At 45.1% G+C, this 22,638-nt stretch overlaps 1 protein-coding gene across 5 annotated transcripts in view; it reads left to right on the plus strand.

Annotated features, from left to right (window-relative positions):
• Positions 1-22,638, plus strand: part of PRKCE (protein kinase C epsilon) — a 498,956-nt gene that overhangs the window by 293,479 nt on the left and 182,839 nt on the right. For all 5 annotated transcript variants that reach the window (XR_006200651.1, XM_042932183.1, XM_042932182.1 and 2 more), the window contains exons 3-5: positions 18,419-18,578; positions 20,662-20,696; positions 21,902-21,987. Coding sequence is in view for 4 of the 5 variants with exons in the window: in XM_042932183.1 (XP_042788117.1) it covers positions 18,419-18,578; positions 20,662-20,696; positions 21,902-21,987 (281 nt within the window). In the remaining variant the exon portion in view is untranslated. The remainder of the gene's footprint in view (positions 1-18,418; positions 18,579-20,661; positions 20,697-21,901; positions 21,988-22,638) is intronic.

Consider the following 22,638-nt stretch of genomic DNA (forward strand, 5'->3'; position numbering starts at 1 on the left):
TTCTGGGCAGGGAAGATCACAGTTCTCAAACTCATTCACACACATCTCTATGATATAGTATTGAAGGGGGTCTGTGTATCCAAGCCAAACAGGATGGATAGTTTCCTTATCACTAAAACTTCAACAGAGTGAAGAGTTTAAATGCTGGTTAGAAAATTTCTAGCGAAATGACAGTTTCCTTGCAATCAAATAATTCCTCATCAATATAGCACTTTTCATTTATAATTTACTGTAGAATAACCAAAGAACAAATAATGAAATGTAGCCTGAGACTCAGAATAGGATGGCAATAACCCAGCATGATGTTCTTGCATCGCTGTTCTGCTGGACTGAAAGACTAATTAAATTGGCCTGTCTAATTTAAACATAAGCATGCATGAAAATAGGAAATATCCATAGAGGGTGCCTACGAACTCAAGATGCTTAGTCAAGGACTTCTAGAGGATAAATATGTAGAATTTGTTTGATTATTGTTTGTTTTTTTAAAGGAAAACAACCCGACCCTCATCCCCATGTGCTATCATGAAAGGAATCTAATACATGGAAACAATCACATATCAAAAGATGCATATATTTGCTGTATGATTGTGGGTCCTTTAGGGATTGTTAAATTGTTTAGAACCGGGATGGGTTTTATTTTGTGAAAAGACATTTTAATCCCCTTGTTGGTGAGGAAGAAATTCACAAGTGTTTTGAGCTATAAGCAAATGAATTGCAATGTGTTTAATACAACATTAATTCTCTTACTATTGTCAATAGTTCAGTGTTTCATTCAATTAACGATGATTGGAACTAGGCAGTGGGTGTGTTAGAGGCAAGGTAGGGGAGGACACACAGGAAATCTTAAGGGCTTCTTTTCCTAAAGCAACTAGCCCCATAGCTGAGGACACAGTACGAGCACCACATCAAGCACTCAGAAGGTGTACAAATGGGTGTTTAGTGAATGGATATCAAATTGAATAGTAAAGACTCCAAGTGCTAGGAGAAGATCCTAATGGTCTGCTCAGATGCAGAAATGTTTTGTGGAAGATTTAGACCTTAAAGGATGGGAAAGCTTTAGATTGGGAGATAGGAAAAGATCCATGTCTTGGGAAGGAGGAGTGATTTACAGGAAGCTTGGAGGGAGGAAAAACATGACTTCTGTGAGGACCGTCTGGATGGACCTTTGTAGGCTGGTGAGAGCAGGAACAGAAGAACAAAAGCTTTCAGGTTCACGGTAGAACTAGAGGGTGGAGGGGACTGGCTTTGTGCCAGGTACCCCAGCTCTCTCTGGTGTTTACCATCTCTCCAGCTCACCCAAGTTCTCAGCAGGCTTTCTTAAATGCTTTAGGTAGATGTTCATTCTAAGCTATCCTCAGGTTGGCTCTTTCTATCTCTAGTGGCTCTTGACTCAGGGCTGAGGATATGGAAGCTCCTCCCTAATTACTGTTTTTAAAAAATGTTAAGGCAATATTTATAGACAGTAGAACTCCTCTGTTTTTTAGCATACATTTCTGCCAATTTTGACAGATACATACAGTTATGTCACCACTACCATGATCAAAGTACGGAATAGCTCTATCACCCTCCAAATTCCCCCATTATCTTTCCCCTTCACAGTGCACTACCTTAAAAATGTGTGACATGTGGGGTGCGGGGGAAGGGGTAGGGGGTAACCACTGATCCCTTTTCAGTGCCTACAGTTTTGTCTTTTCCAGAATGTCATTTGGATGGCATTTGGATGCAATCATACAGTATATAGCCTTTTGAATTTAGCTTTTTTTTTTTTCATTTAGCACAGTGCGTTTGACATTCATCCGTGTTGCTGATTGTGTCAGTAATTTGTTCCTCCTCTTGCTGAGTAGAATTCCATTGTATGGGTGTTCACCAATTTGTTTATCCGTCCCCCAGCTGAGAGACTTTGGATTGTTTGCAGTGTTTGAGGATCGCCAGTAAAGTTGCTAGAGATATTTGCATATGGGTTTTTGTGTGACTATAATTTTTTATTTGAGTAAATACCTGGAAATGGGATTGCTAGAACATGTGTGGGAAGTGTGAGTTTGATTTCCTAAGAAACTGTGAACTGTGTCCCAAAGTGGTGAAACCATTTTGTTTTCCCACCAACAGGGTATGAAAATTCCAGTTACTTTCCATCATCATTAGCACTTGATATTTTCAAGTTTTATTATTATTATTTTGATGTTAGTCATTCTAACAGGTATGTACTGTTTTCAGTGTGGTTTTAATTTTTATCTTCCTAAAGTTAACATTCACCATCTTTTCAGGGGCCTAGCTGACATCTGTATGTCTTTTTTGGTGTGGTGTCTTTCAAATCTGAGGTCATTTTTTTATTGGGCTGTTTCCTTACTATCAAGTTTTGGGAGTTCTCGATATATTCTAGACCTGAGTGCTTTACCATATGTGCAATTTGCAATTATTTTTTTCAGGTTGGGGACTTGCCTTTTTATTCTCTTAACGATGTTTGTGAACAGCAGATACTACTAATTTTGGTGAAGTTCAAATTTGCAGTCTTTTATGAATTGTGCTTTTGGTGTCGTATCTAATATTTACCTAATCCCAAGGTCTCAGAGATTATTTTCCTCCAGATATGTAATAGTTGTTACATTTCTGTCTATCCTCTATCTTGAGTTTATTTTTGCATACCAGTATCCAATTGTTACAGTCCTGTTTGTTGAACAGGACTACAGTTTCTCCATCGAATTGCCTTACTACCTTTGTTGAAAGTCAGTTGAGCATGTATGTATGGACTAATGTCTGGGCTCTATTCTGTTTCCTTGTTCTGTTTGTCTATTTTTTATCGCAGCGGTGGGAGTGATGGTCTTTCTAGCTTTCTACATTCTTAGCAGGGCCCTAACCCTTTTGGATAAGTAAGTGTAGCACTTTTCAGTGATTCAGATAAGGCGCCTAATGTAGTCTAGGCAGTCCTCAAAATGTGGTCCCAGACCAGCAGCGTTAGCATCACCTGTGTGCTGGTCAGAAATGAAATCCTCAGGGTCTCCCCAAACCTGCTGAATTAGAAACCCTGGGGATGGAATCCAACAGCGTGTGTTCAGGAAGCCCTCCAAGTAATTCTGATGCATGCTGAAGTTTGAGAAACACAGTTTTGTTTTTTGTTTTTTTTTTTTAAGGAGGTGAAGATCTCGGAATTTAGGTCATTTAGAAGAAAATGATGGTGGAATGATGTTTTTTTTGTTGTTTTTTTTTGTTTTTTTTTTTTTTTAAAGGATAAGGTTTTTATTTTGTTTTTATTTTTTTTTCAATATATGAAATTTATTGTCAAATTGGTTTCCATACAACACCCAGTGCTCATCCCAAAAGGTGCCCTCCTCAAACCCCATCACCCACCCTCCCCTCCCTCCCACCCCCCATCAACCTTCAGTTTGTTCTCAGTTTTTAAGAGTCTCTTATGCTTTGGCTCTCTCCCACTCTAACCTCTTTTTTTTTTTTTTTTTTTCCCTTCCTTCCCCTCCCCCATGGGTTTCTGTTAAGTTTCTCAGGATCCACATAAGAGTGAAAACATATGGTACTGTCTTTCTCTGTATGGCTTATTTCACTTAGCATCACACTCTCCAGTTCCATCCACGTTGCTACAAAGGGCCATATTTCGTTCTTTCTCATTGCCATGTAGTACTCCATTGTGTATATAAACCACAATTTCTTTATCCATTCATCAGTCGATGTGGTGGAATGATGTTAATGGGCTTAATCAGGTTCTTCTGTGTTCTCATTCAGATTGGACCAGAGACTGTGGCTCTTGTCTGTCTGAAAGAGATTCTTTTTTCCCTTCCTTCCTGCCCTTAAAATGTTTCTCTGAACTCCTGTGGCCATCACACTCCAACAGGAAATGAGATTCCCTTTGAGGAATGAGAGGGCATTTCTGATATCGAGAAAGGTTTTCAAGCAAGACACCAACTTCAGATAGACCCAAATCAGGGATCTAATGGGTGTGCATATCAGGTTGATAGGTTGAGAATCAACCAAAGGTTCTTCTGGTTAGTGAGTGTCAAGTGCCAGGTCCTCCCCACCCAAAAGTCAACTGGGGTTTTCTTGACTGCAAATAAGGGGGGAATATTGTGTAAGCTTTTAAAAAGCTTCAAACTTGGGGTACCTGGTTGGCTCAGTCAGTCAGGCGTCTGGCTTCGGCTCAGATCATGATCTTATGGTTCGTAAGTTCGAGCCTTGCATCGGGCTCACTGCTGTCAGCACGGAGCCAGCTTGGACCTTCTGTTCCCCTCTCTCTCTGCCCCTCTCCAACTTGCACTCTTTCTCTCTCAAAAATAAATAAACATGAAAAAGCCTCAAACTTCCTGACTGCAAGAGGAAAATTGTTGCCTTGTTCTTCCCGTGTTGGGCGGCAAATGCATGAAGAGGTGGCCTTTCCACAGATGGTCTGGTGCAGGCTACAGCCAGAGAGGCCAGGGCAGCTGCAGAATACAGGAGGGATGCCATCTTCAACACTGCAAGCTTTTTCCCCTCAGGAAAATGGTTTAAAAGAGCAAAAGATATAATGTCATATTTTCATGTTAGTTCTCTACCTTAAACACACACGATATTTTAACCTCTCACTTTTAATTTTCCAGTAATAGATTCGAACTGAGCCTTTGTTGACTGCTGTGTTTGGAAAAAGAGGATGATTTTTATTAAAATGAAACAAAACAGCAGCATTAAATTTCCATGTTTGTAGCCTCAGGATTGAGGAGGGGACCGACCTGGGGAAAAGAATAGACTTTTTCTCCATGACCAGTGTTCCTGCTGGACACTAGATGACTTGGGTCAGATTTGGGGAACACTTAGAACTGGAACTTGCTTCCTTGCTTGACTTGAGTGAATACAAACCTTTTGTTCCAGAAGTTTGTTGCCTATGTGGTGATTGCATTTGTCCCTGCATCATACCTCACATCTCCTCCTGCTTTTCAAAATTCTGGATGACCTAACTGGATCAGTACAAATAGACCCAAAGTGGGGTCTCTGGTCTTTCTGTCACTCCCTTATGCTCCCTGGTGTATGTATGAAAGTGAGTTAGTTGTCTTTGTGAGTTTGCATTTTCTGTTAGTTTGCCGGCGGTCTGGTTTCCAAAACAACGTTCAGAACTTCTCATCAAAACCCATATTCACTTGAAAGAAATTGGCCTCTCCCTTTCCAATCTGCTAATAATTTTTCACGTAGTGTTTTTTTCATTTACAGCATTTAAGAAGGAAAGTTCATTAAAAAAAAAATCTATGAGCCACCTGTTAGAGAAATATGAACAGCATGCTTGAATTTTCTTGTGTTTTCCCTAGTTTCCATATGAGATGAAAGGGGAAGAGTTGGAGGAATGTCCCATTTCATATTCTTTAACATGTGAGGTATGGTGGGGAAACCATGAACTTTGGAGCCAGAGAGACCTTGATGCAAAATCAGGCTGTACCACGTAATAACTACACACCCTTGGGTGAGTCACTTAGATTTTCTTACCCCTCATTTGCAGAGTGCAGGTAATAATGGCAATCCTGAGGACCCTTTTGAGAAGTTATTATGCAGTAAATAAGTTCTATTATTTTTAAATTTATTTTTTAAATTCAAGTATAGTTAACATACAGTGTGATATTAGTTTCAGGTATACAATATAATGAATGATTCAACAATCCTATACATTACTCAGTGCTCACCATGATTCTTAGAATTAAAAAAAATATATTAATTTTTCAGAGAGAGAGAGAGAGAGAGAAAACAAGGTAGGGAGGGGCAGAGAGAGAGGGAGACACAGAATCTGAAGCAGGCTCCAGGCTCCAGGCTCTGAGCTGTCAGCACAGAGCCTGACATGGGGCTGGAACTCACGAGCCACAAGATCATGATCTGAATTGAAGTCAGACGCCCAATTGACTGAGCCACCCAGGCACCCTGAGTTTTAGATTAAAAAAAAAATAGATTTCATATTTTGCTTTAGATGTGCCAAGCACTCACCAGCCTTGGATATGAACTTTCCAAAATGTGTCTCTTGCCACCACTCTCTCTAGGTCCTCCCCCTTTTCATGCAGCACAATTTCCTCCCTTCCCAGCTTGACCTCTCCCAATAGGATCTGAGATTCACAAACTAAACTCATGAGGGCCCTCCCAGAGGATCTAAGGGTTTAACAGGGTTAAAGCCTCACACTTAAAGGATAAAGCTTATGCAGTACAGTCGAACGCCTACAGGGATCATTTTGGGTTTTAGGACAGCCAGTAATATCTCTGAATTCCCAGATTCAAGAGCTAGGTCAGCCAAACTTGCTTTCACACAGACTCTGGGATCCATGTGACAGCAATCTGATATAGTCTGTCCTGTTAGTATTTATTCTTCTCCCCTCTCTCTCCATAGGCAGGATAGGTGTGTAACACAAAGTACACAGTGCCTAGCATCTAAGAGGCACTTAGTAAACACTGATTGAGTGAATGACCGATTCTCACAAGTAAAAAATGATTCCTTCTGATGTTGACCTTATATCTCTTCTGCTTGGCTTATGTTTTACCTCTTGAATTAGGTATCTGTTGATATGCAACAAATTACCACAAATTTAGCAGCTTAAATTTGGCAGGCAAGAATGAACATGTGTTATCTTGCACAGTTTCTGGGGGGCCAGGGATTCAGGTGCAACTTTAGGTTGGATGGTTCTGGCCCACGGTCTCTCAGGAGGTTGCAATGGGATGTTGGCCAGGGCTTTGGTCAGCTGCCAGATCTACTTCCAACATGGCTGACACACATGGTTCATGATTCAGGGTTGACTGTGTGCAGGGGGCTTTGGTTTCCTACCAAATGGATCTTGCTCTAGGGTTTCTTGAGTGTTCTGTTGACATGGCAGCCGGCTTTCCCCAGAGCGAGTGACCCAAGGGAGAACAAGGTGGAACCTGCAATGTCTTTTATGACCTAGCCTCAGAAGTCATAGTCTACAAAATCTTTTTGGTTATATAAGTCAGCAGGTTGCTTCTATTCATTGTAGGAGGGGGCTACACAAAGGTGTGAGTATCGGGAGGCAGGGATCACTAGGGGTCATCTTGGAGATTGGCTACGATACCTCTCATTCAACCCTTTCTTATTTCTGCCAGAAACTAAAATTCCTTTTTACCACTTTTCTTCTAGATGCATTTCAATTCTCTCCTCTTAGGCATCTCATGACCTAGTAAGGGATAACCAGACTCACTGGCACTTCAGAGATGTGGCAGAGATGTGCTTTGGCCAGGGGCAATGCTAATCCATCACCAGTGGTTCTTGACTCTTAAATATGTGATAGACCTTAACCTCAGCTTAACCCTTGCTGCATAGTCTCAGTTACTGCTAAGCCAAGCCCTAATGAAAATTCAGGGAGGTCGCTGTACTGTATGCTTGACCCAGATTTCCGGATTAGGAAAGTACCACCTTCTATAAGCAAAGACATAACTTTTGGGTTGCCCAGAGGTAATAGGGTGTAGGATGGGAGTTATGTTTTTAGAACAGAGGTTGGATAATGTTGAGCCATAACCACTTCTTCCCCGGGGCTCTGGTGATGAAGAATATATACGGGCAAGAAGTTACTGAGATTCAAGGCAGAGCCTGTGGCCAAAAACATTTGCCTGTGGACAAAGATAACTCACTTACTTGGAGAATTTGATCCTCACTTGGATTTCATTAGCACCAAGGCCTAAGCTAACTGGATCACCCTTCAGCATCTGTGGCCTCAAAATATTTTCTTATGTTCATTAAACTGGAACAAAAGAAGATCTCCCCACCCCCACCCCCAACACCTCTTTTCCTCTCGGCAGTTTTTGTTTTCTTTGTATGGGAGTTTATAGATACAGGGCCCAAACTTCAATGAATGGCTCTGTTGTTTGACAGAGTTATTAGAAAAACATTTTTTTTTCCCTCACAATAGTGACTGTTCTTTTCCCAACATTCCCATATCACTAGGAAAGACAGCTGAGGGGGAGATAGGGGTTTCCGAGGCCCTAAGAAGCAGTAACTGGGGATTTATTAGGTTTCCTCGACTGCAGTGTCCCCTGGTTGGGGAGAATACCTGGAGCAGGGGGTGGGGGGAGGGTGGGAGAGAGACCTCTGGCACACAAGAGCACATGCACGCACCTTAAAGGAGCATGGGTTGGATTATGGGATGCTTTCAGTTCATAACAAAAGCATCATTGCTTTTGACCTGTTCATCCCTCTTTCCATGTGCAGAGTTTTGCTCACACTCTTAATGGAACATAAAATTTGAAAGCACAAGTTTAAGCAGGGTTTCAGAGCCAGGGGAGAACATCCAAGTTCCACAAGAGCTGGGGCCCTTATAGCTGTTTCAGTAGAAAGACATGGGGCTTGTTCACTTGTGTTAAGCTTCGTGTGTGACGCGCCCTGGGGCCTGGACTGGGCTGGGCTTCCAAGAGGGAGGGTGGAAGGAAGGTGAGCTCGCTTCTTGGTCGGCATGGACCAAAGGGCTGGCGAAGGTGGATCGAGTACTTAAGACAAAGCCCTCAACTTCCTGGGAAGGGGTGGCCTTCATTTAGCCCATTACCAGCCTGGATTTTGTGACTTCACAATCATCTTTACCTCTTTTTATCTTCTTGCTCCAGCTCCTTTGTCCTGCCATTCTTACATTGCCTTTTATTTTCTTCTTTCCATCTTGTAGTTCCCTGAAACACTCCTTCTCTCCTGCCAGTGTAATAAGACCTACTCACCTGGCCAGCTTCCTGGGACCCCTGCCTGGGACTCCAGATGACTCAGGGACAGAATATGGGTTGTCTTTTGAACTTTAACTTCATTAGCAAGGACTCAAAACTACCTTAGCAAAGAAGGTTGGAGAAGACAGAGTTAGTTTATTGTGATGTCTTTGAAAATGGTACAGGCACTTTTGAGAAGCTGGGTGGAGCCCAGGATGAGGTAGCTAGGGGCCCTGGGGCACTAGAGATTATGATTGGTAGTTTACTGTGCTCAAACCTTTCTGAGCTCTGCCTACCGCTGACCGGATGATGCGGAAGGGCTGATATCAACAACACTGGATGTGTGTGAGCTTTTTATAACCCCATAACATTTTTGGTGGGGGTGACCGTGGCATTAGAAGGCTTATTATATATTTGAAGGCAAGTGGGAGCCAGCCTTCACTTGGCATTGACACCCCTTCTCTGACACTCCTCTCCACAATAACCAGTTAGCACCTGGGAGTGGACGGACGCCCTGCCGAGACAGACTTCTGCCACTATTCTCCCACAGGCCTTTTTCAATACAGTATTTTAGAAACATGAACAGTGGACAGTACGCAACCTCGTGGACATAAGCTCCGTTAGGGCTCAGGTGCCCAGGAATGCGGCAGCAGCTCTATTTCCTGCGATCTGAATCACAGGACTGTCCCTGGCACCCGCGGGGCCTCTCGCCCCACCCTTGGCTGGTGCCCCACTTGGCTGATTTCCCGGGCTGGGAAAGTTCTTGGAGTTTTTAGCAGGTCTGCCTGGAGGGTTTTGCTCCGTGGTTTCCTCCTGGCAAGTAGTGACTTCTCCTGGGTTCCAGAGGCATGCAGTGAAGTTCCAGTGTAACTCCAGTATGTAATTTTGAATGGATGGAGGAGGGAGAGAGGGAATGAATGAGTGAGTGAATGAATGAAAGAATGAATACAGAAGGGCAGGAGGGGAGCACATTCCATGCTTAAGTGAAATTGCTGCTGTCCAATGGTTCTCTGTGTTCATGTGTGTGCTTTGCATCAGAACATGGGTGGTGGGATTGGGGGGGGGTCACCCTCCCCATTCTCCCTCAGTGATCATCATCCCACTGTCTGGCCATCAGCATGTTTTCCACCTTACTTTGAATTTTTTTTTTATTATGTTTCTTTATTTTTTGAGAAGCAGAGAGAGACAGAGCACGATCAGAGGAGGGACAGAGAGAGAGGGAGACACAGAATCCGAAGCAGGCTCCAGGCTCTGACCTGTCCACATAGGGCCTGACATGGAGCTCAAAGTCATGAACCGTGAGGTCATGACCTGAGCCAAAGTCGGACACCCAACCAACTGAGCCACCCAGGCGCCCCTCCACCTCACCTTATACTCTGCTCTCTCCCTAACCTATCAGCGTCTGACTCTTTCACATTTTCTCCCTACAAAGCACAAACCAGCTTAAGTTTTATTTTACTATGTGGACAGAGCTCAGACTCTGCAATAAACACAGGACAGATCATTCAGAAAGCAGAGAAAGAAGAAATAGTTTCTATTACATTTGAGATGCTAATCTTGAAATGCCCCCAGTGCTCTTCTGATTAGATTCCACACCGAATAAAACATGTAGACAACAGCAAGCCTCCGCCCTCAGACATCTCCGATTCTCCTTGTGTGACTCTCTGGGAAGATATAGATAGCATGGAGTAATCTCTCCCGGGGAGTTCATTGTTTCCTCTTTCCTGTTTTGAACAGAAATTTTCTTTATTGTGTGAGTACAGCATGTAGAACATATTCTCTGGCATCACATAAATATTTACTTAATACTTAAAACTCATGCTCATGAAGCATTAATTCCACTTGAAAATATTATAACCTATTTTCCTCATGGCAAATAAAAAAGTCAAGTCACTGCTTCTTTGATTTTCAGTACCTAGTTTTGGGGGTGGTTTTGTCTTCTTTCCATTTATCTTGTATCTTTTCACCAATAAATCCATAAAGGCAGACCAGAGAATTATTGAGAGGGAAAATTAACCCCTCAGAGACGGAATGGGAAGGGTTCTGTCTGGCTTCTATTAGGCTCTCCCCCCAAGCCATAACCACCGTTGTCTGGAATAACCTTGTATTTGTTGCTTTGTTAGTGGAGATCTGTGTATTAAGGACCAAATCTAGAATATCCGAGGGCAATAATTGAGAGAGTGGCCACAGGCCATCCTTTGTGGTGTGGAGTCTGTGTCCAGAACAGTGCCTGATATCCATTATCCACATAGTAAACGTTTTTAGATGAACGGTTTATTTTATTCCCTTCGAAGATTTTCAGTGTGTCTTTTCACTTAAGTTGTTTGAGTATGCTTATTCTTTTCTCTTTCTCATTATATACATACAGACTATACACACATTTCTTAGTTTTCTTTTTTCTATTTATTGTTTCTTGATGGATTCAGCATATCTGCCTTTCTTAAACCACTGCATTAAATGCCATCATGTGGGTGGATCATGAACTAATCAGTCCCTTTAAGCTTCCTTTCCTACGTCTCCAGACGAGAGCAGAGGTGGACGTGTGGAGAGGGAGGTGGACAGCAGCAGGAGGTGACTTCTGTCCACACAGTTGGGTACAAGTGGGACCCCCGGGCCATCCCTCCATCCTTGGGAGGTGTGACTGGATGGGCCAAGGTGGGAATTTCTGAACTGACGTTTACTGTTTATTAACTGTATGACCTTCAACAAATAAGTTATTTAGTCTCTTGAAGGTTTGGTTTCTTTGTCTGTAAGTCGAGAATAATACCACTCCTTGGTATTAGAGGATGTATGTAAGTTGCTTACATATCTCATGTATATGCAGTAATATCTCATGTGTATGTAACGGCACCTCATGGATATGTAACAGTACCTCATGAATATGGAACAGTACCTCATGTGTATGTAACAGCACCTCATGGATATGTAATAGTACCTCATGAATATGGAACAGCACCTCATGTGTATGTAATAGTACCTCATGGGCACGGAATAGTATTTCATGGATGTGAGGTGCTCAGAATGGTACTCAGCGCATGGCAGGGGCCCCATAAATTGTAGCTGTTATTTTTCAGCTTCCCATTTCTCAGGTTTGACAGTTACTTAGACCAAAACTACGAGGATGGTTGAGTTTTCTTTGTATTGTGAAATTACCTGCCTTCGAGGACTGGATTCATTCTTGGCTTGGCTTCTAAGAAAAGCCTTCTGAGAAGGTCCCCAGCCTTTCCCCAAACCCGTTACATTTCTGAGTCCCAGAACTGAGTCAGTGTCCCTCGCCCAGCCCAACCTTCCTGGAAGCTTGCCAAGTCTGAAGATGGAGTTGTTTTTCTAAAGCTCCTAATGGATGGGGTGGGGAGAGATAATGCTGACTCTCTCTTACTCACAGTGACAGGTGTGGAACATCTGGAGGCAGCTGGGCCCCAGCAGGGTGGGGCAATTAGGGGGTGACTGAGCAGGTTTCGCAGGGTGGGGAGTGAGGCTGTTTCACCCCCCACCCCCGCAGTAAGGAGGTATTGTGTTCGCACCAGGAAGAAAAAGAGAAGCGCATGAGCTTGGGGTTTAGGCTGAGCCATTGCATTACTCCTGCTTGATAGATAAGAAAGCAAAAGCCCAAAGACATTGAATGAATTGGTCTAGAACATAAAGCAAGTTTGGGGCAGAGGCAACATTTGTCTGGTCTCCTAATGCCTAGTTCAACCATATTGGCAGAAGAGGTCAAAAGAGAGAAGTCAGAAAAAAATAAAGACGACCCCACAGCATATTTGCTTGTGGAAAAGACCCCCATGTGCCCCTGAGCATAAGGATAGGTAACTGTCCTGTGGTGAGGAACAGCAGTGGTACCCAGAGGCTGCTGGTCATGCATATTGGTCAGTCTGGTCCAGGCTTCTGGTCAAGGGTCTTGGGCAGGGTCGATCCTTGGGTTTGGCCGTCCTTGCTACATGTGACCTGGAAGGAAGTGCTGGCATCCAGGTGTTCATGGGTCTGGGCCTGTCAGAAATTCCCTGCTCGGTATTCTTAAACTGAAAGATATCCCAGGTGTGTGGAGGTGAAGGGTGTCTGTCACCTCATGTAGGGGATGGTGTTCAGTCCTGTCAAGCCAGCTCCCTTTTTGTGTAAGAGGTGGTGAGGTGGGGTGAGGGAGGACATGGCGGAGCAGTGAGATCTTCAACGATCAGACTGGTGCCAGGAGCTGCTTTTCTCTGTGTGCAAGAGTGTCCCTGTGGTTGCAACAGGGAGGTCTCAGCCCTGGGAAAAGGGGCCAGGTGAGGAGAGACTAACAGTCGTAACTGCAACGCGTCGGCTCTTTTTGCTGCTCTGCCACCTGCCTGCAGGCTGTCCTAGATTCTTCTGAGCATGGGGGCCCTAGGATGCTCATCGTGTAAAGCTCCTAGGAGCCTGAAGTTGATAGACTAATCGAACCACGTGGGAAACCTGCCAGGAATGTTGCTGGAGGCTGAGGTTACAGAGGATCTCAGGGTTGCTCCAGAGGATTCGCTGCTTCGCTTGATGCCTCTGTGAACTCTTGTCATTATATCTGACCGACCAAATCTGCGTTTCCACAGAAAGTTTGGCAGAAGTGATCCGGCTTTTTGTTGGTCTCTCCGTGACTTACGGTCTCCCCTTCTGCTGTGTGGCAGACGCACCCATAAAACAAAGGATCTGGAAAGGGCCAGATGGGGGTTCTGGGAGGAAAGCTAGCCTGATTTTGCCTCTGGGGCTGCTGCAAACGAAGGGTCCCACCAGGTGGGCGTAATTGGGTGCATCCAGTGACAGCAGTGAGCATCCTTCAGAGCGGGCGTCGGGAGGCAGGTCAGGGTGACTCTTCGCTCAGTTTAGAAGCACCGGTGGCTGTGAAGCTGATGAAATCTGTCCTGTCCCCCTTTGCACTGCAGCCTGTCTCCTCGTTCATGCCAGGCAGCCTCCCGCTTCCGCAGCACAAAGGACCCTTAGGCACAGAGAACTGCTTTTAAAAGTCATTAAGGAACATTAGAGAACATTGTTTTCAAACACTATGTACAATACATAAACCCATAATCCTAGTAGAGCATAGGAACTCTCACTTTTGTTACCTTCAACCTGCAAATGTGTTTTCCATAGGTTTGTGCTCTTGTGAATTCTGTTTACAGTATTCTATCACATTTCCTCATGTTCCTACATAGTCTCCACTTACTGTTTTTAAATTGCTATAGATGTAATATAATTCATTAGACCATTCTCTCTCTTTTTAAAAAAATGTTTATGTATTTATTTTTGGGAGACAGAGCACAAGTAGGGGAGGGACAGAGAGAGAGAGAGAGAGAGAGAGACAGACAGACAGACAGACAGTATCCAAAGCAGGCTCCAGGCTCTGAGCTGTCAGCACAGAGCCAGATGCAAGACTCGAACCCATGAGCTGTGAGATCATGACCTGAGCTCAAGTATGACACTTAGCTGACTGAGCCACCCAGGCACCCCTAGACCATTCTCTTAATGTTAGACAATCAAGTTACTTCTCTTTGTTGGCCAAATTAGATATGTGATGGGGAACATCTGTAAATTACATAGCTTTTAGTTTAATTATTGACTTAGAGTTAATAGCTAAGGAACTCAAATGAAAGGATGTGAGTCTCTTTGTGGTATTTGCTATTATTATAATATCACTTTTGGAAATGTTATGTCACATTGTGTAGGTATACTGTGGATAATACCATTTTAAAGCAAATTTGTTTCTTTATTAGGTATTATATGGTAAGTCAGCGGACTGCTCTGCTTTGCATTTTAAAAATTCCTAGGAAGAGTGAATATTTTATGTCTCCCCCATAAATTTTATGCTCATGTCATTTACACAGTTGTCTCTAGGGATCTTAATGGATATATTTGGATGTGTTGATACATAGACCTCTGTGGTATTCTTGCCATTTAACTTGAAGCTAATCAGGAGGAAAGAGACAAATCCAGATTGTGGAACATTCCATAAGACAACATAAATGTGTCATAAAAAGAAAACAAAGCTGTTCTAGATTAAGAAGGCTAAAGAGACACAGCAACTAAATGCAAGGCATGAGCTCTAAGTAGCTTCTGAAAAAATTTAAAGCCCCAACAACTATAAGAGGTATTTTGGGGGAGGACAATTGGAGAGATTTGAAAATGAACTATATGTTAGATAATGTTACAGCAATGTTCAATTTCCTGACTCTAAGACTGTGGTTATGTAAGAGAATGGCTTTGTTCTCAGGAGATGAAGGCTAAAGTATTTAGGGATAAGGTGTCACTGTGTTTGCTACCTTCAAATGGTTTAGCCAAACTACATAGGTTTATATCCTATTACATATTCTATATTAATAATATTATGATTAAAACATGATCATAATATTAATATTGTAATTATACGGTTATACTATGTTCATGATGTAAATAAATGTAATAATACTTTATTGGTCTGTATTATGTATGTCTATAAATAATAGAAATTATTCATGATATGTTTAATATCTAATCTATTAACTGATTTTTATATACACATCTATATACATTTATAAATCCTGTCACACTCACACCACACACTCACATATACACGTGTGTGATGCATTACCCCACAGGAACTGAATTTTAATTGAGACCCTTGACAGCAGCAGGAAATGCTCAAGGGACCAGTTTCTGCTGGTGAATCCAGGCCCGGCAGGGAGGTTCTGTGGGGCCGAGGAACCCTGCGGCTCCCCTCATGATCCAGACATGTGGGTGACAGGCAGAGAGATGCTCTGGCCGGACCCTCGGCTTCCCTGTCCAGAGGAATGTGGGAGGGAGTGTGCTGACCGACCAGGGGCCCCGTCCCCTTTCTCCTATTGCCTGTCCTACTACTACTGTGTACATGGCAGGTGGGGAGGTCCTCAAGGGAGCATGAGGTTTACCTGTGTTCTTCCCCTCCTATAGCCTTCTGTTTTCTCGCATCTTTGACACAGAATGTAACTCATGGGGCAGTGTGGATGTGCTCTGGGGGCAGGAGTGGCAGAACCTTTGGGGGAAAGTTCAGTCTGACAGTCAGACTAAGGGGAATTATTCTTGGCTGTCTGTCTAACCTGTCCCCAGGACCCTCCTCTCACCCGCCACAGACATTAAACAGCTTCTCTCCAGGTGTGAGTGTATCCCTCCAAGAGATCTTTAAAAATCGGTGGGGTTAAATTAATGGGTTGCTGTGTTAACGTATCAAATCATTGGAAACAGAGTCTAGAAGTTTGATTTGGTCGCTGGTCATTTCTGTAAAAAGTTGAGAAATGAGGCCCTCAGGGATACCTGTAACCCCCGTTCCAGCAGGACTCCCTTGAGGAAACTAGATTGGACTCATCGTGAGTTTCACCGAAAACACAACGCTCCAGGGTCAAAATGACTAGTAAGCTTGAGGGATTTGCAAATCAAATTGCACCTTAAATGCAATAGGAGGCCAACTTACTATTTCAATGTGTCCCATGGGGAATCCGGTGAAGGCAGTTAAAGGTTGCCTTTTGCAGAGAATTTCCATCCTCTGGCCTCAGCTGCCCGGGCCTGGAAATTGGTGTCTGGATTTTTGTAGATGAGGTTTGTAGCAAGTAATTTGCATAGACTCTTTTTTTTTTTTTTATTAACCATGGTTTTTTTTTTTCCTGCTTATAAAAATGGTAGAATATTCTGAATGCAGTGAAAAGTAGGAAGCAGAAATGGAAGTCACCTATCATTGCACAATTGGGTGATGGTTGCCAGATTTCTTCGTGTGTGTGTGTGTGTGTGCATGTCTCTGTGTTAAAACAGAACTGGAAAAGTAAATTAAAAAAATAAAATAAATAAAACAGCTGGGATGTCCCCATAAGAATTTGGTCACCTGGGTCTTAGTCCCTAGGCTGTGGCAGGGTAGGAGGTGGGCTTTCCATATTCCATATCTTTCTGTGTCAGAGACTTTTTGAAATAATAAGCACCAGTTAGAAAGGGGACCCAGGCAGGCTGGGGGCCAGGAAGTGGGGGGTCTGCAGGCAGACCCCCATTGGGGTCTCAGGGTCTGTGCTGGGGATCAGCAGCTCTGCCTGTCTGCTTGGAGGCTGCTTCCCTCTAAAAGCCCACACTGGGCATGTGCTTCTGTCTTGCCTTTCCCTCCTCCAGTTTTACGTCCCTCCACCCCTACCCTCTCTGCCTTGACCCCACAGCTGCCCTTGGAGTCAGCAGCTGTTTGGCTCACACAGGTGCCCTCCATTGCAAAGAACCTTATTTTCAAAGGGGTCTGGGAGGAGCCGTGTTTCTTCTCCCCGGTAATGGTACCGCCACGGTGGCATATTGAGTGTGGGGGGACTTTTGGGAGCATGGAGCTTTTTCAGTGCCATGTAGGCGACCTTCCAGGGCCTGCACTAGTACTGGGAACCAGGCAGGAGAGTAGAGCCTGCCTTCCCTGCCCTCGGGGAAGCTAAAGGCAACTCAGCCCTTGTGTTATGAGAGCTTTGAGGCTTTGCTGTTGGGAAAGTGGGCTGTCCCCCAAAGCAGTGTGTGGACAGTGGAACGGTGGCTTCTCCCCTCTGTCTGGGTTAGAACCTGGGCTCCACCACTTGGTAGCTGTGTTTGCAAGAACAGGAGACGTGAACTCTCTATTCCTCAGGTGGCACACCTATGAAGGGGGGATGCTATCAGTATCCTTCAAGAAAAGGTGGTTGTAAGGATTCAGTGAGCACCTGCCACAGAGTAAGCCCTCTGTGAGCGTTAGCCGTTATTATCATTGTACTAATCTGCTGGGCTCCCATGACAAAATGCCATAGACGGGGTGGTTTCGACAGTGGAAATGTATTTCTCATAGTTTTGGAGGCTGTCAGTCTGAGATCAAGGTGCCAGCATGGTCAGGTGAGGGCCCTCTTCCCGCCTTGTAGACACCCACCTTCTTGCCGTGTCTTCAAAAAATAGAGAGCTCACATCTCTTCCTCTTCTAAGGGCACTAACCCCATCCTGGGAATCCCACCACCATGACCGCATCTCATTGGCGGGTAGAGCATCAGCATGTGAGTTGGGGAGGGGGGAGACATAAGCATTCAGTCCATAACAATCGCTATTATTGTTGTTGTCATTTATTAGCCCCCTTGCAGGACTTACTTAGGTTTGCAGCAACCTCTCCTGTGGAAGGAAGGAAGAAATGGGGACAGTCTTTTGGTCTCCAGTGAGGTCTTAAAGTCCACGGTGGTGGGTCTTGAGCCTTCTGGAAAACCGCTCTTACAGGGTTATATTTCCCTTTCCTTTTGACCTTCGGGAAAAGGCTCCTGGTTGTCCTAGGCTGGAAGAGGGGAAGGAAGAAAAGTCAGATTTGGTGGCTGCTTCTCTGGGCCAGGCGGCTGGGTGCAGAGGGCTCATACCACCGACTCCACAGCACCCTGTGTTTTCAGCACTGTTATTCCCATTTACAGAGGGCCAGGCCTTCAGAGGCTCCAGGCAGGGAAACGCTGCTGTCTAAGGTCACACTGCAAGAAGCTGCAATAAAGTGTGCACCTTGAGCCTTTGGGTTCCCACACCCTTGCAGCCGGGGGATGGAGCAGCCACAGGACCAGGGCAGGACTGGGATTGGGATGGATTTGGAGGGCGCCACTGGTGCAGGGAAAGGCACACTTTGGGCCTTCCTGCCCTGAGTGGTGCTCCCTTGCTGGGGCTGGGCAGTGAGGCTCAGACCCCAGAGCCCCTCAGCCAGTGAATGCTGCCCCCACGCCTCTCCCACTCCAGGCACCGAGAGTGGGGTGGGTGGTCTCTTGTGAGGTGTGCTAACTCAGATTGTGTTCTCTTCTCTGCTCTTGTCCTTCCCCAGCCCCTAAAGACAATGAAGAGCGAGTGTTCAGGGAGCGTATGCGGCCCAGGAAGCGGCAGGGGGCCGTCAGGCGCAGGGTCCACCAGGTCAACGGCCACAAGTTCATGGCCACCTACCTTCGGCAGCCCACCTACTGCTCCCACTGCAGAGATTTTATCTGGTAAGGCCCTCTCTCCCGGGAACCTCTAGCTATGCCTTCTCTGAGGCAAGGAGTCGGGGAAGTGGTGTAGGAGAATAGAAACTTTATTTTTAAAGTGCTGATGTGCTTTATGTCCTCTATTTGATTGGAGAAGACTTTTCTGGAAGGTTAAGTGAATGTTTAGTGCTTGGGAAGGGGGGATAAATGGAAAGAACAAACCATGGTTCCTGGTGACTTAATACTTAGAATCATATCACATATCACGTTTAAGGAGTTAAAAGTTTATAACTAGTAATGGTATATTGTGATGTATTTTTTTTTAAGAATCCTTCTCTTTTAGAGACACAAGCTTAATTATTTACAAATGATATGGTGTCTGGGATTTGTTTGAAAATGATCTGCAAGGAGAGGACAGGGGCTTGGGGTAAAGGACATAATACTGGCCACGTGTTGATCACTGTTGGAGGTGGGTGATAGGCCTGTTACATTTATCTCTTTATTTTTGTATACATCTGAGTTTTTCCATTATAAAGCTTAAAAAATACTTGAATGCCAATACCTGTAATTCCAAGCAGTTGTTAATAACTGTTCTAACAGTGGTGCTACCAGGGTGGCCAGATTTCAGAGGAGTGAGAGAACAGCATTGGCTGGAGTGCTCAGGGAAGGCTTCCTAGAGGAGGTGGCATTTCTTTTTTCATGATGACTGGGATTTGGTAGGCAGAGACAGGTTGTAGGCCTTTTGAGGAAGTGGAGAAGGATAAGGGGCACTCGCTTGGGTATTGGAGGGGGGATTTTAAGGAATACCTACCATGTGCCAGCCTTTCTCTTAGGCACTGAAAATGTCTAATTCAATCTTCCCAGTGTCCTACGAACTTTGTATTATCAAATCCATTTCATTAACAACAGTACCGAGGCTCAGAAATGAAAACAAGACTAGTCTGGCATCCCCCAGGTATGAAGTGTCAGAGGCCCGACTGAAAGCTTTTTCTGACATCCCACCAGCCTTTCTGGCAACCTCTCTGAGCTCTTGAAGTTTGCCAGTACACTCGGATCCTGTGTGGCGGAGAAAGAGTGAGGCCAGTCTGCAGCATGGACCATGCCCGGGGATGTTTGAATTGGACTCTGAGACCCCCTGGATTCCCCAGGTGTCCAGGAGTGGCTTGTCTTGTCCTTGTGGTTTTCCAGGACTAGCCACCGAGGTTGGCATGGGCATCTGAGGCGGTGCCGATCAGAGCAAACTCGACTCAATGGAAGCAGAAATAACACCCCACTCCCACCCACAGACACATTTCACCCCCAAGGCTGCTTCTGCCCTCTGACCTCCGTTTTCTGTATTTCGGTCATAAGTTGTGTATTTGGAGGGAGTAGGCTGTGAGTGCTGAGATTTATGGATTCAGCTCTCCTCTGAGCCCATGGTGAGCTCCACGGGGTTCTAGGCTTCCTGAGGCACTGCCCCCAAGTGACGTCCGGCTGCTCTTGCTGGGCTGGGAATTGCAGATTGCCCCTGGCCATTTGGTGGTGGTTCACTGAGGACAGGGCCCAGGCCAGGTTGGTTGGATTGTTCTGTGTCCATTGGTCCAGATGGTCCATCTTGTCCATCCATGCTGACCCAAACCCTGCTCCAGGGAACCCTACACCTGCCATGGAGGGAACCTCTAACATTGGCCTTCACCACACAGTACACTGAACCCCTAGTCCTGGCCACAGACTGACCTGGAACTCTTGACTGCTTCTGGAATGCCCAGGAAATGTATCTGTAAGCTGCAGCCTGCCTACATGATTACCCACAAGGAACAGCACTTTTGACTAATCAAGGCCTGCCTTGAGCAGGCAGAGTCTTTGTGGCTTTCCAGAACACTAATGGCCCCACTGGAAGGGCTGTTTGTCTAGGGAGCCAAGACCTGATACTGACCAAACTCTATATTCATCCAAGCACTGGGTCTACCCTCTGATGCTGATATTAAAGCACCCTGCAAGTGGGAGTGAAACCACTAGCTGATCCTCCCGTGTACTCAGAGCATTGTGGGTGGTGGCCAGAATGGGGTGGCTTTGTATGGTTTTTGACCTGCTAAATTTTATTAAAAGGCTGTATTCTTCTTTTCAGGGGTGTCATAGGAAAGCAGGGATACCAGTGTCAAGGTAAGAGACATTGTATGAACTAAATCCTTGGGGGCCCGCAGGCCTATCGGGATCAGTGACACGGGAAGCATGTGCTGGGTTTGACAACATTTGAAGGCTCCATACTGTTTGCCTGCTTATGGTCCCTCTCTGAGAAGCAAGACCCTGCTTTTCTTTGTCCCCGCCTGGCCCTGGCTCCTGCATTCACATATGAGAGCAGAGTACCTGGGGGTGCCACCCATCCCCAGGTGTCCTAGGGGTCTTAGCATCTTTCCTGGTGAGACACAATAGTCGAAGGCCCTTTGGAGGCCCCACTCTACAAGGAGCCGGGCTCTGTATCTCCTGTCTGCTCCCTCCTTCTCTCGCTCCCTGGAGAAGTTCCCTCACCTCGTTTCACTCCTATCACCCAATGGCCCTTGCTGATTCTCTTTTTTTAGTCTCTACTGTGGAATCTTTAGCTCTTAAGCATTTAAGACTCACTTGAAGTTACTGCAGATTGTTTATTTCTGGTTCTTTGGCAAAAATACTAGGTCAGGTTGTCCAGGACTGGAGGGTGGATATGCGCTTGTGGTCATGTCAGCCACTGGTTAAGTCGGGTCTCACCCCTGGGGAACTTGGATAGGTTCTTTTGGACCTTCCCATGTCCTTAGGGTATCACGTGTACAAACAGTTGCTTACCTCTTCCACCACCCTGCCCCATGACACTGATGACACAGCTACAGGCCGCTATGAAATTAAACAAAAATATTCAGCACGTAAGGGCACAGCCAGATCAAAAAGCTTAAGAACTCCTGTGCCACAAGACATCCATTCCCCTGCTGCAGTGTTTGCTATCGCACCTGCCAACATTGACGTTCCAGAGTGGACCACAAAGCTGCTGCAGTACCTTTAATAGACCTGCTTCACGGAAGGGAAACTGTTCCCTGACCTTGGCGTAAAGAAGCAGGGAAATTGATCGGTACTTCTGGAACTAGAGAAAAGTGCTGACGCCCTCTGGGTGTGAGTGGTGCGTTCTTCTCCAGAGCATTTAGGAAACCCTAATGGCTCTGATGGCAAAGTGCTTTGAAATGACGAAGCACGAAGGGCTTCAGCCAGGATATTACTTTAAGACTTGGTGACAGAAGGGGCGTGGCTCCCCTCAGCCCTCTGCTCAGAGCTGAATCTTGGGTTGGGCACCTCCCTACCCCCCACTTGTCGCTCAGCCTTCCATTTTTTGCTGTTTGCAGTTTGCACTTGCGTGGTCCACAAGCGATGCCATGAGCTCATAATTACGAAGTGTGCGGGATTAAAGAAACAGGAAACTCCCGACGAGGTAAATATTTCTAACATTGAAATTCTGGGCTTTCTTCTCTGCCACTCCCACCCTCCCCTGCCTCCTCCAGGCTCCCTAAGAAAATCCTTATCTCTCTGAGCTCTCCTTGCTTTCTTCATTGTGTTTGATCAAAATTAAAGGAGTTGTCTACAGCCTTCCAGCGTGAGGCACACTCTGCAGAATGAGCGTGGCTCAGAGTCAGGTTGGCATCTCTGGATGTTGTGCCAAGAGCCGTGTGACCCCAGAGCTAAAGCCTGCGAGGAAAATGTGAATTGGTTTATGTCATTATCTCATTGGAACGGAAAAGTAGCTAGCTGACATGTCAGTAGCTCCACACTGTTTATAAACAGTGTGAGACCATGCACAAGCAACAACCTTTCTTTATGAGATGATGGGGGAACGGAGTAGAAGCAGCAGACCCAAGAAACACTAAGGAGGTGGAAATAGCCACAGTAATAATAAGAGCCAACGTTCACCGGGTACTTCCCATGTCCCGATTTCAGTACTTCATCGAATATTATTTAATCTCATAACAGTGTTAATGAGATCAATGCACTTACCGTCTTCATTTTACAACAAAGAGAGTAGAACAACAGAGGGGTCAAATTAATTTTCCCCAGATCACACAGCTGCTGTGTGAAAGAGCCCCAT

The sequence above is a fragment of the Panthera leo genome, chromosome A3 (assembly GCF_018350215.1).
Source record: "Panthera leo isolate Ple1 chromosome A3, P.leo_Ple1_pat1.1, whole genome shotgun sequence".
Taxonomy (NCBI): domain Eukaryota; kingdom Metazoa; phylum Chordata; class Mammalia; order Carnivora; family Felidae; genus Panthera; species Panthera leo.